Consider the following 12,200-nt stretch of genomic DNA (forward strand, 5'->3'; position numbering starts at 1 on the left):
GTAAAAAGTTCAGAGACACAACATCTGGCCTGGCCTCCCCAACCACACTATCAGGGTTGGGTGATTGCACAGTAACTGCTTTACCAGTGTCAGGAAGTCGGGTCAAAAATCTGAGTATCTAATGAACAAACCTTAACAAAACAGATGTAAAACACATTTAGAATCATCTGGTATAAAACTAACAAACTGATTGGTCCACAGGTTTGATTTGGGAGGCGGGTGTGTGGCCTCAAATTTAGGACGGTCTGTAAAAACTAACAATGTTTCAGAGGACTTCTTACAATGCTCCATCCAACGGTTACTGTAAACAAAATCCTTCAGCACGACGTTATTGTGACACATCGACTGAAGTCATAAGCCTTCTCCTGCAATGTTGTCTTAAACTCACAGCCAGCCATCAACAAATGGATACAGTGCTTGTGTCAAGCCGTAATGTTTAACCTTCCAACATGCGCTGATAGAAAAAAGGGTTTGCAGTAGCCTGGTAGAGACTCCAGTATGAAGAAAATGATAGAAATTAAACACTCTGCTGCAAGGAATTTTTCACTCCTGGACATCAATTTTAATCTGTCGGTATTATGTCATAACACATGTATTTGTTAGGGAAAGGATAGTACCTTGCCAGGTTGAAGGCATCATCAACAAGCTGCCCTCTGTTCATCAGTGGGATTCCCTGGAAAACAGAAAACTTCAGGTGAAAAAGATCCCAAATGTGAGAACATCTCATAAATCAACAAAAGAAACAGGACAAACTGATATCTGGGCATTTAATCTCTAAAGTCTAAGTTGTACATTTACGTTTTCCAAGTTAAACTTCCCAAAGAAATGACTAACAGAGGGCTATTCTGCATTTTAACACATCTTTTTTGTAAAAAGAAGAGGCCGCCCTGATCTGATTGGTCGGCTCCACCAGCCTGACGAACGGCGACGTTTGAGAAAGCGTTTCATTGAACTTTAAGTTTGTACACTGAGTATTTCTCATAGATTCATGAGCCAAACCGTTTCACTATAACTTCATCGTGTTCATTTGATGGTTTATTTCTACATATTTGCCATCGACGTCTTCTTCAAAGATGATGATCGCGAAGGAAAGGAGCCAAAGTAAACACGGCCCTGATCTTTGCCTGTAATTATTTAACTCTTCAGTTTATAAAAACTGTTCTCAGTCATGCTGAATCTGAACATGAACGCTCACTTTTCTGGAAAAGTCTTGACTAATACCAGTTGGAAACCTGCCTGTAAGCCTTAATGTCGTACGACTCTGATTTGATTCCTGGCAGAAGAGTCTGTGACAGTGACGACAGTCACCTTCGGGGACCTGCCGACTGACCGTTCAACAACACTCTCAATCCAGGTTTTTTGTTGGGATTTGGAAACCTCGAAGATTCTGTTTGCTTTGCGTGTTTGTGTGTGAGGCAAAGTGTGTAAAGAGCATCTTTGACAGCATCTGCTCAGTGTTATCGGCACTTGGAAAGAGTAATGTTTAAGAAGTGTCTGCACAGCTTTGGGATACTGTAAATCTCCGGCCTAAAATTAAGTACCTGTAACTTTCCATCTGCTAAAACATTTCTTACTTTCCCCTGAGTTTCTCGGGTCAATTCGAGTTCGGAGTGGTCTGGTCTTCATTCGGCCTTTGAAAAAAACACCTATAAAGCTGATCAAACGCTGATCTTTTGGATGATTTTTAGCATTTCTCATAAAAACTTGAGATGATTTTGACAGTCCAGAACACGCTGATGACCCTGAGATGTGTGCCTGGGTCAAATAATTTCTCTTTTTTAGTCAAAACTGTAATTCTTTACCTTCCATTTTCCCTGTTAAAGCTGCTTATAAAACCTCTGTTATCTGCTCACTCATTATCTAGCCCGGTACTCACATCTGGATTTGTTTCCAGCTGAGTGAGGAGGCGCTGCCAGTTCTCTGGGTTGTAATTCACTCTGTAGTATCCATAACAGTTGACGTTAGCCAGGATCCACTCGTCTTTCTTGGAAATAAATTCTTCTTTCTTGACTGTTTAAGAGACAAATATTAGTTTGACACAAGTTAAACTCACCACAAAGGAAAAGTTGATGGAAAAGTGAAAAAGAGAAAGGAAATACAATGAAAAGGGGGGTCTTATGTGTCCCTGGACAAATTATGACTATAGGCCTCTGGGCACAATGATGTAAAAGGCTTCCCACCCAAACCTAAAGCAGATGTATTATGTACAATCATGTGGTGCCTGTTCGCTCTGTTTCGTGTCTCTTCACAGTTGTTTAACTATTCTTTGCAATGTCATTTTTTGCATGATTTTTGCTCATTTTACATTTCTCTGCAATTGTTTTACATTTTTTCCGAGTCTTACATCGCTTTGTTCTCTCTTCAGTTGTTTTGTGTCGTACGCTATCTTTTAACAGCTCTATAATTCTTTTTTTTCTGTTCTTAATTTTTGTTTTGCCTCACTGTGCTTGTGTTATGTCACTTTATGGTCACTGAAAGTGGTTGTTTCACACATTTGTGGTAATTTTGGATCTATTTGTGGGATTTTTGCACATCTTTGTGGTCTTTTTTTCTGTGTTTACACTCTCAAACCATATTATGTAGATATGAGTTATTTAATCTTGCTTGAATTTCAGTTTTTGCTGTGTTTAAGAGTCTAATTTAAAATACTTTTCCACAGATTTTAAAGACTGAGGGGATAGATAAAGACTCTCCCCTTTGGGCCCATTAGGTCTTTCAGTAATCTTCCTGCTTACATCTGTCTCATTACACCCCCATCTGACCTGTATCCCATGAAAACCATTACATGAGTGTATGGGTGTCTATAAATCAACATTTTACATGTTTCTCTCCTTAGGTTTCTGTGGTTTTCATGAAACAGAAGGTGTTGGACAAAATGGTTTTCTTAAATATAAAAACTAAGCTGTTTTTACATGAAACAGTGTGTGAATACTTCATTTGGCTTTGGGTTGTGTACTTCTACAACTTACCTGGGCCTGTTTCGTCCAGCCAGACAAGAGTGGTATCAGAGTTGTTGGACTTTAATCTGATTGGGATGGGCCACCAGAGACTAAAGGGGAAAAAAAACATATTGTGGCATGAATTTTAACCAGATAATTTGAAATAGCATGATGTCAGTCAGAGTCTCCTGAGTCCTGGGCTGTGGCAGTCTGGATGTAACAGCTTAAAACCAGGCCACAGTTTGTTAAATCTCCGTGCAACTTACCACAGCAGTTATGACATGAATAGTTATAAAACACGGCCTCAGAAACTCTGCAGGGCCAAAGGTATAATCTACTGTAATGAGCAGCAATGATTTCATGCAGGCATAGCAGAAAAATACAAGCAAGGCGGCCTTTGGGGAATCTTTTTGTTTGTTTTTGCAGCTGGAAAAGAAATCACATTTTTTTGTGATTCGGTGAGCTGTTTTTCTGAGAGAGTTAGAAATGTGCTGAAGGTACTGGATGATAGATTTATGATGATAACGAGTGCAGGTGAACAAATGAAAGATGAATCTTCCCGCAGTGTCATCCATTCACTGTTCAAACACTATGTGATATCACTTATACTGTCACGCTATGTTATTTTTGTAAGTATTCGATTTGAATTCAATTTGTGAAACACAAAAACTACATAATCTAATAAAGTTGGTCAAACTCTAGTCTAACCATCAGATAACAACACTAGTTCTTCTTGGTTGATGAGAGTGACTTTTGGAGCAGGGAGAATGCCAAAAATTAGACTGCTAGAAATGGATATAGCTCCTGATAGCAGTGCTCCAAAATGAGATTTTGGGAGGATCTTTTTCCCATCACCAGAATCACATCAACCTTGTTATCATCAATGTCATTCACACTCCTTATTAATCTGAAATTTATTTAGGAGTATGAATGGCTGTTATAACAGTTTATGATGACCAGAAATGCTTTACATTAGCATGGAAATGCAAGTTGTTAGCATTAGCATAACGATGCTAGTCGCTACTAGCTTAAGGGTGGTCGCAATGCTCCATTTAACATACCAGTGGAATGTTGAATATTTTTCATTACATTATTTTCTATCTCTGCACATTTATTGTATTTTAAGAGAAAAACAAATAACCAAAACAAGCTGTCTTAAGGTTTACTTGTTGCTTTCTTGGAGCAACTAATGCTAATCGATTGACGTGTAGATCAGGAACAGAAAATGGCACAATTGTCGATAGCCTCTCTAAAATCTTATCAAATCATGACATAACAAAAGATAATTGACTTTTTTGGCAGTAATGAGACTGATAACATAAAGTACGACTTTTCCAAAAGGATCAATAAGATACTCCAAAGTTTACTAATAATCTTCCAACATGTTGGAGAAAGACATCAAATGTGGAAGTCATTTATGATTTTTCAAAGCTTAACGCTGTACATTTTGACTTCTCAATCAATAACCATCAAAAGAACATTAAGTGAATTAATGGCTGTTAAGATAGTTTATAACTACAATCGTAAGTTATTAGTCAATGTCTTTTGGCCTCTCTTTTTCCACAAATTACCACTATTAGCCTTGTCTCAATCAGCCACCATCTTCAATATAAACAACCTCCTGTCACTAGCCATTTTTTGTCAAATCATCTGAGACACCACAATGACACAAACAAGTCTAAACAACCAAAACAGCGAGCTAAAAGTCTCTAAAAAGCTCTGTACAGGATTAACATTTTGGATGGATTTCCATGACAATAAGGGAACTTTTTGAACTGAACTGTTTCTGGGAATGTTTTAACTAAGTTTAAAAAATTAACCATGATTATTCCCTAGAGTGTTTACATGCAATGCTGTTGGTAAATGCCTAGATATCTTTTATTAAGAATCTATGGGGGTATGTGAGGTGGAGGAAGGAGATACTTTTTCAGGTTTTTCATGAATCCTGTGTGCATACTAACTTAATGTGGCTTCAGTTAATTGAGTAATTGTACTGTGATGCCTTTTTTTGTTGTCTAATAGGTTTTATATCATGTTATAGCTTCATGTGTCATGATGTGCTTAAATCAAATCAAATCAAATCAAATTTATTTATATAGCACATTTCATGTACAAACAGTTCAAAGTGCTTTACACATAATAAAAGCATTGCAGCAGGGAGTGGAAGAAGCATTAAAAATACATAAAAGAATATAAAGAGAAACAAATAAAATAATTTAAATGAATTTAAAAACAAGCACCAGTCTAGATAAGTTAAAAGATATTTCATGCATAGACACATGAGAACAGAAATGTTTTTAACCTGGATTTAAAGATGTCTACATTTGGTGAAAGTTTAATCTCCACTGGCAGTTTGTTCCACTTGTTTGCAGCATAACAGCTAAATGCTGCTTCTCCATGTTTAGTCTGGACTCTGGACTGGACCAGCTGACCTGAGTCCTTGGATCTAAGAGCTCTGCTGGCTTTATATTCTCTGAACATATCACAGATGTATTTTGGGCCTAAACCATTCTGGGATTTGTAAACCATCAGCAGGCTTTTAAAATCTATTCTATGACTGACTGGAAGCCAGTGTAAAGATTTTAAAACTGGTGTGATGTGTTCAGATCTCTTAGTCCGGGTTAAAACTCTAGCAGCAGCGTTCTGGATGAGCAGCAGATGTTTAATGCTCTTTTTGGGAAATCCAGTTAAAAGAGCATTACAGTAATCGAGTCTACTGGAGATGAATGCATGGATGAGTTTCTCCTGGTCTTTTTGGGAGAGGAAACCTTTAATTCTGTTGATGTTTCTGAGGTGGTAAAAAGCTGCCTTGGTGACAGCTTTGATGTGGCTGCTGAAAGTTACGAGGTTACAAACTTGGTCAGTGATTGTAAGGTCCCGAGTCTCAAGATATTTACCAACGCTGACCCTCTTCTCTTTGCTACCAAACAGAATGATCTCAGTTTTGTCTTCATTTAATTGTAGAAAATTCTCTCTCATCCAGGTGTTTACTTCCTCCAGACACTGACACAGTACTTCTGCTGGGCTGCAGTCGTCCGGTGACAGAGACACATAAAGTTGTGTATCGTCTGCATAACTGTGATAATTGATGTTAAAATTCTGCAATATCTGACCCAAAGGAAGCATATACAAGTGAAACAGAAGAGGTCCAAGAATGGACCCCTGGGGGACTCCACAAGTCATGGCCACTCGCTCAGATTCATAGCTGCCAATAGTAACAAAATAACTCCGGCCTTCTAAGTAGGACCTGAACCAGTTAAGGACCGCTCCAGAAAGTCCAACCCAGTTTTCCAGCCTGTGCAACAGGATTCTGTGATCTACAGTATCAAACGCAGCACTGAGGTCCAACAGAACCACGACTGAAACATTACCAGAATCAGTATTAATCAAACATTATAATTCTAAAAGCTTATCTTTCTGGAGACAATTAAAACCAGAGTTGATTTTGTTCTTGGTCGACATGAAGTGAAGGGAGAAGCTGCGGCATCTTATAGCACATACCTAGATTCTGCAGTGTCGTTGAACAGAAACTGCTTCTGATAGATTTCTCCGTCGTTAGTGTCGATGGTGATGACAGGATAGCCCTTTTGTTTGGTCCAAGGATCCATCAACTTAGCAACGCTTAAACCAGTCTTATCATGTCTGGCCTGCCAACATTAACATATAATTTTAGAATACTTGATGTAATGACTGACTGAAGCCGTATTATTACTAATAAATCACAAGATTTTACCAATTGTATCAATTCCCACAGGTCGTCCTGGTCTGCGTTTCCTTTTCTGAAAGTCTCGAGGTACCTCTAAAAACACACACAGAAAAAAGAAATCCAAGTAGTTAGAGTAGGAACACTTGTACTCAAATGAACTAGAGCTGAATAAAAGAATCCCATAAATCGTTAATCTTTCTGATAGATAGAAGTGAGCTTTAAACCTTCACAAAGCTACCAATATTTTCAGGGCTATTGTAGCCAGTTTTATGAATTAGAGTTTATATTTACACCATTAATCTAAATCTAGAAAGAAACGGTGAACTTAATACAATATACAAAAAACCACAAATGCATCCCTGGTGTTGGGCCAAAATTTAAGTGAAACTAGATCTTTCCAGGATTGAAAATGAATGTTGATCCATTCATTTCTCATGACCAAAGTGTTCACTTTATTTGGCACTTTAAAGTCTCAAAGTACAGATAGTGTTGAAGAAACTGTGGCTGAATAAGACCACGACCTGGCAACACTCATGACCAACCAAATCAGACTATTTGCATGACCGCAACTGTCTGAGAACACCTTTCAGGACACTTAATGTCATAAAGACTTTACAAAATTTCAGTTTTCTTGACTTTGGTTGCAGAAATTGTTTGTGTGTGTTTTTATTCCTAATCACAAAAAAAAGCCCCAAAACTTAGGACTGCGCACTTCTTCTGAGTCTTAACTCTAAACAGACCGTTTATGAGGTCAGGGTCAGAGGTCATCTTTAGTCTTGAGACACAAAGTCTGCCTGCAGGATCCTGTCAGAAGTATTTTTTAATCATTGCTGCAGAATTTCAGGCACTCTACGTGAGGTTAAAAACAGCTGCTTACTCTGAGTCCACTGTTGAAAGCCCTTTCTGTCACCACATTGGCCAGCATTCTCAGCACCATAGCCCCCTTCGGAGTAAACACAAATCACAAGTTAATGTTAACAGAACACAAGTGGTCATGTGAAAAAATAAGTACATATGATGAAAACCTATTCAACAATGTTGGATAAGTAAATATGTGATCCTCTGCAAAACAGTGCCTACCAATACAGCTGCTATTTGGAGTCATTTTCAGTCGAAAACAGTCATGTGTTAAAAGAGAAAACATCCCTAGATTGATCACAACCTCAAAATCATGACGTTAGAATCAATATTTCCAGGTTAGTAGTCAGGGATCATCTTTAAAACGTTGTTTCTCTGCTGCCTTTGGTATTAATGTGTGTCGTCTTATTACGGCAAGATCTGAGGGGCTTCCTGCGGCTTTAAGGACCTGCTGCTTCCCTAAAATCAGGTCAAGAGAAAAGCCTCTGATGCACAAATAACCCCATAATTTTTAGCACAGGAACTGCAGGTTTTGTGTCTTCAATAAGAAAAAGGTTGCACATTATCAAACTTTATGGAAGTTGTAGTATTTATAAGGTTTTGCTATCCAAAAATAAAAAAAATAGGGCAAAGCTGCTGTTTGCCAATAAACATTTAGAGAAAGACGTCGCCTCTTTGAATCAGCTTCTCAGGACAGATAGATTAATTACACTAAAAGTACAAATATTTGGCAAAAACTGAGGCATCTTTTTCAGGAGAAGAACCTTTATGAAACTGCACCATGCTGGAAATATCATTTTATACCATCACTGCCTCATAGAGAGGGCAGTCAGTGATGCAACCTTGAATTCTCCATAATCAAAAAGTGATTGAAGACAAGTTAAAGATGAACTTGAATCAGAACTTTAAAGACTACAAAGATCCTCAGCTCACATGGAAATCCATAGAGATGTTGTGTCTGAATGCTCGACTCAATAATGACGTCATGATGACGTCAAACTGGTGGACATTTATATTCTAACACAAACAAGAAATTATTTCTGCTAAAGGTTTGGCTTCACTCGCCTCCGAGGATAAAAGGGAATTTACTTCTTCCACTTTGGATTTCCTTTTTGTTAAATATTTACAAAAGCTCTCTGTTGTGTTTTTTGGGCACGCCGCCATTGTTTCAATGACGACCACATGTGTTTCGTCCAAACACGTTGAAGGACGGTATGTCTTTAAAACCACAACAGTAACATTTAGATCTGGAGTAAAGCCAAAACTGTTTGATGTTAATTCAAGAAGTCTGGTTGTGTATGCTTCTGTGTGGCGCATCATCCTTGTGGTCAGAGGACATGTTGGACATGTTGTGTATCCACTGATCTGACACTCTACCTTGCTGTAGGATATGGCATCAAACATCCCAAGGACCTCAGAAGTTGTTTCGACATCTTCCGGTGGAGCACTGAGAGGATGGGATGATTCCAGAGCGTCCTCCTCAAACGCTGAGTGGAGTTCATACATAACCAAAGTGTCTTTCTGTGGAAAGCAGAGATTAAACTGTTGCGTGACACAGAAATGTATTGAAAATTAGACTTTTTTGAGGTGTGTGCTGTACTTGCAAGGCTTTTTCTATTATGTGTGTAGATCTTGGAATGATCAGACTATCGCAAAGTGAGTAATACCTACATTTGAAGAGCGCTTCTTGTAATCGTGCCCAAATCCCACAAATGTAATAAGTTCCAGATCATGTAGTTTCAAGAATCGTTTGTCAGTATAATGCAGTAATACACAAGGGATGAATGTGGTAATATTTGGCAGCAGTACCGACAGATGTTGGATAAACATTATGTTATATTATAACATTTATGGCAGTACTTCCATTACTTAGATCTTTATGGTTTTTGATCTGACTCTATAATTCTACAACTTTAAGTAATTAATTACATTATTTCTGCTTTAGATTTGAATAATGATGTGCAGCAGTTTTTATTGACTCAGCCAAGGCTTTTGGCAACTTCAGTCATTACATTTTTATTTTTTTTAAGGGTTTCTGGGCATTACTGGCCTATTTGACAATGATCAGGCAGGAAAGGGGGAAGAGAATGGGGGAAGACGTGCAGCAAAGGGGCCGACTGCGTAGAGGAACTACAGCCCCTGTACATGGGACACCTACTCAACCAGTTACATTTTCTTGTTTTTTTGGAGCGTCACTGATGTCTCAGATCACTCAGTATGGTTACATGCAGAGTTGAGTTGAGCTATAGTTATAGTTCAACATGACCAGTTAACCAAATCACCATCATTGTCCCAGTAGACTTGCACGGGAAGGGAATCGATTTATTTATAAAAGTATGTCTGACACCACAATGTTGTGGACTGTGTGAGAATTTTATGTGGGAGATCATCATACAAGAAATAACAGACGTTGTCTTTAAGTTACTTAAATCTAATTTAGTGACACTGCACAGATGACGCTGCAATAAATCATTTTAACCTTTTGTCAAAGGAAACAAAAATATGTGAATGAGAGCAGCTTTAGTGGAATTTCAACTGGATACCATAACGTTTACGCCCTACCATTTTTATAAAACACATGTACAGAGTCCAGTTTTGGTTGAACTGACACAATAAAAAGTTATTTTTGAGTTTTCAAACTACTTTACTGATAGGTTACAACATGTTAAATTAGAGCGTGACCTTTCTCAGCTCTGAGGGTGAACCTCAGGGTCCGATACTTGGCCCAACAATATTTCGTTCTGTGGGCCACCCGTTCATCCACCTCTACGCTGATGACACAACAATGTATGCTTTTGGTCCTTACCCCGATGTAGCATGTACGTTAAAACAAGATAGTTTCTTTAGGGTTCAACAGGCCTTGTCTTCTTTAAATGCTCTTTAACAAACTGCTAAGACCAAGACCATGTGGATCAGTAGGAAGGTTTAGCCCCCCCCGCATGGATCCAAATATTGCTACTCTTGATGGGGTTGTTAAAGATAAGGTAACCGAATATAAATACTTAGATATTTGGCTGAACAGCACTCAGTCCTTTTCATAGGGTTTCATTGAATGTGTTGCCTTTATTCACTATGCTGGACGGGCTCTTGTTCAAATGACCATCCTTCCAATGTTAGACTATGGTGTCATTTATCAATAAGCCAACAAGGTGGCTCTCCAGAAACTGGATGCTCTTTATAACTTCTAAATGGTCATCTTAGCATATGATGGTTTATGCTCGACAGAATTTTAGATTCGTTGAGACTTGTGCTTACACAGGGTATCATTATCTGTGATTTCAAAGAGCCCACGGACAAGATTCCTCAGCTTCTAACAGAGTGGCAACAGGTCGAAGATATTTCATGACCCCCACAAGAGGTTAAATACCTTCGATTCCTTATCACTAAGTCAAAACCAAGGAAGATTCTTGAGCAAAAGGTGAAAGATAGAAGGCTCAGTTTCTTTCTACGAAAGATTTTTGGGGTCTTTGAAAATCAACACAGACATTATTTACAATGTGCATCGCAAATAAAGGTTTTCAACATTTTTTAGACTAATTGTTGCGGTTTGTCTTCACATTCAATGTTGCAAAGATAAAAACAAATATCAAACAAATATGAAGCAGGGCTTAACTTGGAGCTAAGAGTGACACTAATTGTACTCAGTATTTCTTAGAACTTCTGTTTACACAGATGATAAATATAAAACATATTTTAGTACTGCATCAGAAAATCACATTTTCTCATTGTGAAAGCTTGTTATTGAGTTTTCTGTTGTGTTTGCCAAATCTGTGCCTCTCCAAACTCTTTTAAAGACTCGGCTGTGCTCAGAGCATGTAGTACGAGAGGATTTTAAGCCGAGTTTACCATTTTGAACGTAGGCTCAACGTCGTCCACTGCAAAAGGTGCCAAGTACGTGGCAAAGCCCTCTTTCAGCCAAAGTTCAGTCCACCATTTCATCGTCACCAGATTTCCAAACCACTGTTAACAAAACAAGAAGAAATCGTGAAAAAAGAGGAAATATTACGTCGATATTTACAGTAAACGGAACCAGTGGTAACAGTAAAGAAGGTACTAACTAAGTCTGAGAAGTTTTCTAAATGCACTGATTGTTTTTTGTTGCAAGGCAATACATATGTTACATAAAATGTAAGTAATATAATTGTTTTATTAAAGGGAAATAAAATATGATGTATTTCCTCTTACCTGGTGTGCAAGCTCATGTGCAATAGTACTGGCGATCAATTCCTTGTGCAACAATGAGGATACTCCTTCTTCATAAAGCAAAGCTCCTTCCTGGTATGTCACCAATCCCCAGTTTTCCATTGCCAAGGAAATAAGGTCCGGAACAGCAACTTGTTCTAAAAGAATCATAAAGATAGAATTATACAGCGTGTTTGTCTTAAGGCTTCTTTGGAAACAGTATGTTATACTGTCCAGTAGTTTTATCAGTAGAAAGAATATTTAAAAATACCTGCTTAGTTAGTGAACTTTTATACATCATATCAGTCTCTATTTAATTGAAATGACAAGAAAAAAGTTCCTAAAATATCAACGTGACTTTCTGTCAACATAAGAGTTTCTGAAATCCAAAATACATGATACATGTCAGCTGCTGATTCCATTTATAATCTGAATACTAAACTTAAAGATAGATGAGCTGAGCCAAAGCTTACGTTGGTTGGTCACTGGTCGATCTGGAGGTGTTACTTGTGAAG

The 12,200-nt window shown here is 38.0% G+C and overlaps 1 protein-coding gene across 1 annotated transcript in view; it reads right to left on the reverse strand.

Moving 5' to 3' along the window:
• Positions 1–12,200, reverse strand: part of anpeplb (alanyl (membrane) aminopeptidase-like b) — a 31,626-nt gene that overhangs the window by 14,531 nt on the left and 4,895 nt on the right. The window contains exons 5-13 of the mRNA XM_075470586.1: positions 11,689–11,843; positions 11,350–11,463; positions 8,881–9,024; positions 7,523–7,588; positions 6,673–6,738; positions 6,441–6,586; positions 2,970–3,049; positions 1,877–2,010; positions 618–673 (exon numbers count right to left, since the gene is read on the reverse strand). Of these exons, the coding sequence (XP_075326701.1) occupies positions 618–673; positions 1,877–2,010; positions 2,970–3,049; positions 6,441–6,586; positions 6,673–6,738; positions 7,523–7,588; positions 8,881–9,024; positions 11,350–11,463; positions 11,689–11,843 (961 nt within the window). The remainder of the gene's footprint in view (positions 1–617; positions 674–1,876; positions 2,011–2,969; positions 3,050–6,440; positions 6,587–6,672; positions 6,739–7,522; positions 7,589–8,880; positions 9,025–11,349; positions 11,464–11,688; positions 11,844–12,200) is intronic.

Source organism: Odontesthes bonariensis, chromosome 7 (genome assembly GCF_027942865.1).
Source record: "Odontesthes bonariensis isolate fOdoBon6 chromosome 7, fOdoBon6.hap1, whole genome shotgun sequence".
Classification (NCBI taxonomy): Eukaryota; Metazoa; Chordata; class Actinopteri; order Atheriniformes; family Atherinopsidae; genus Odontesthes; species Odontesthes bonariensis.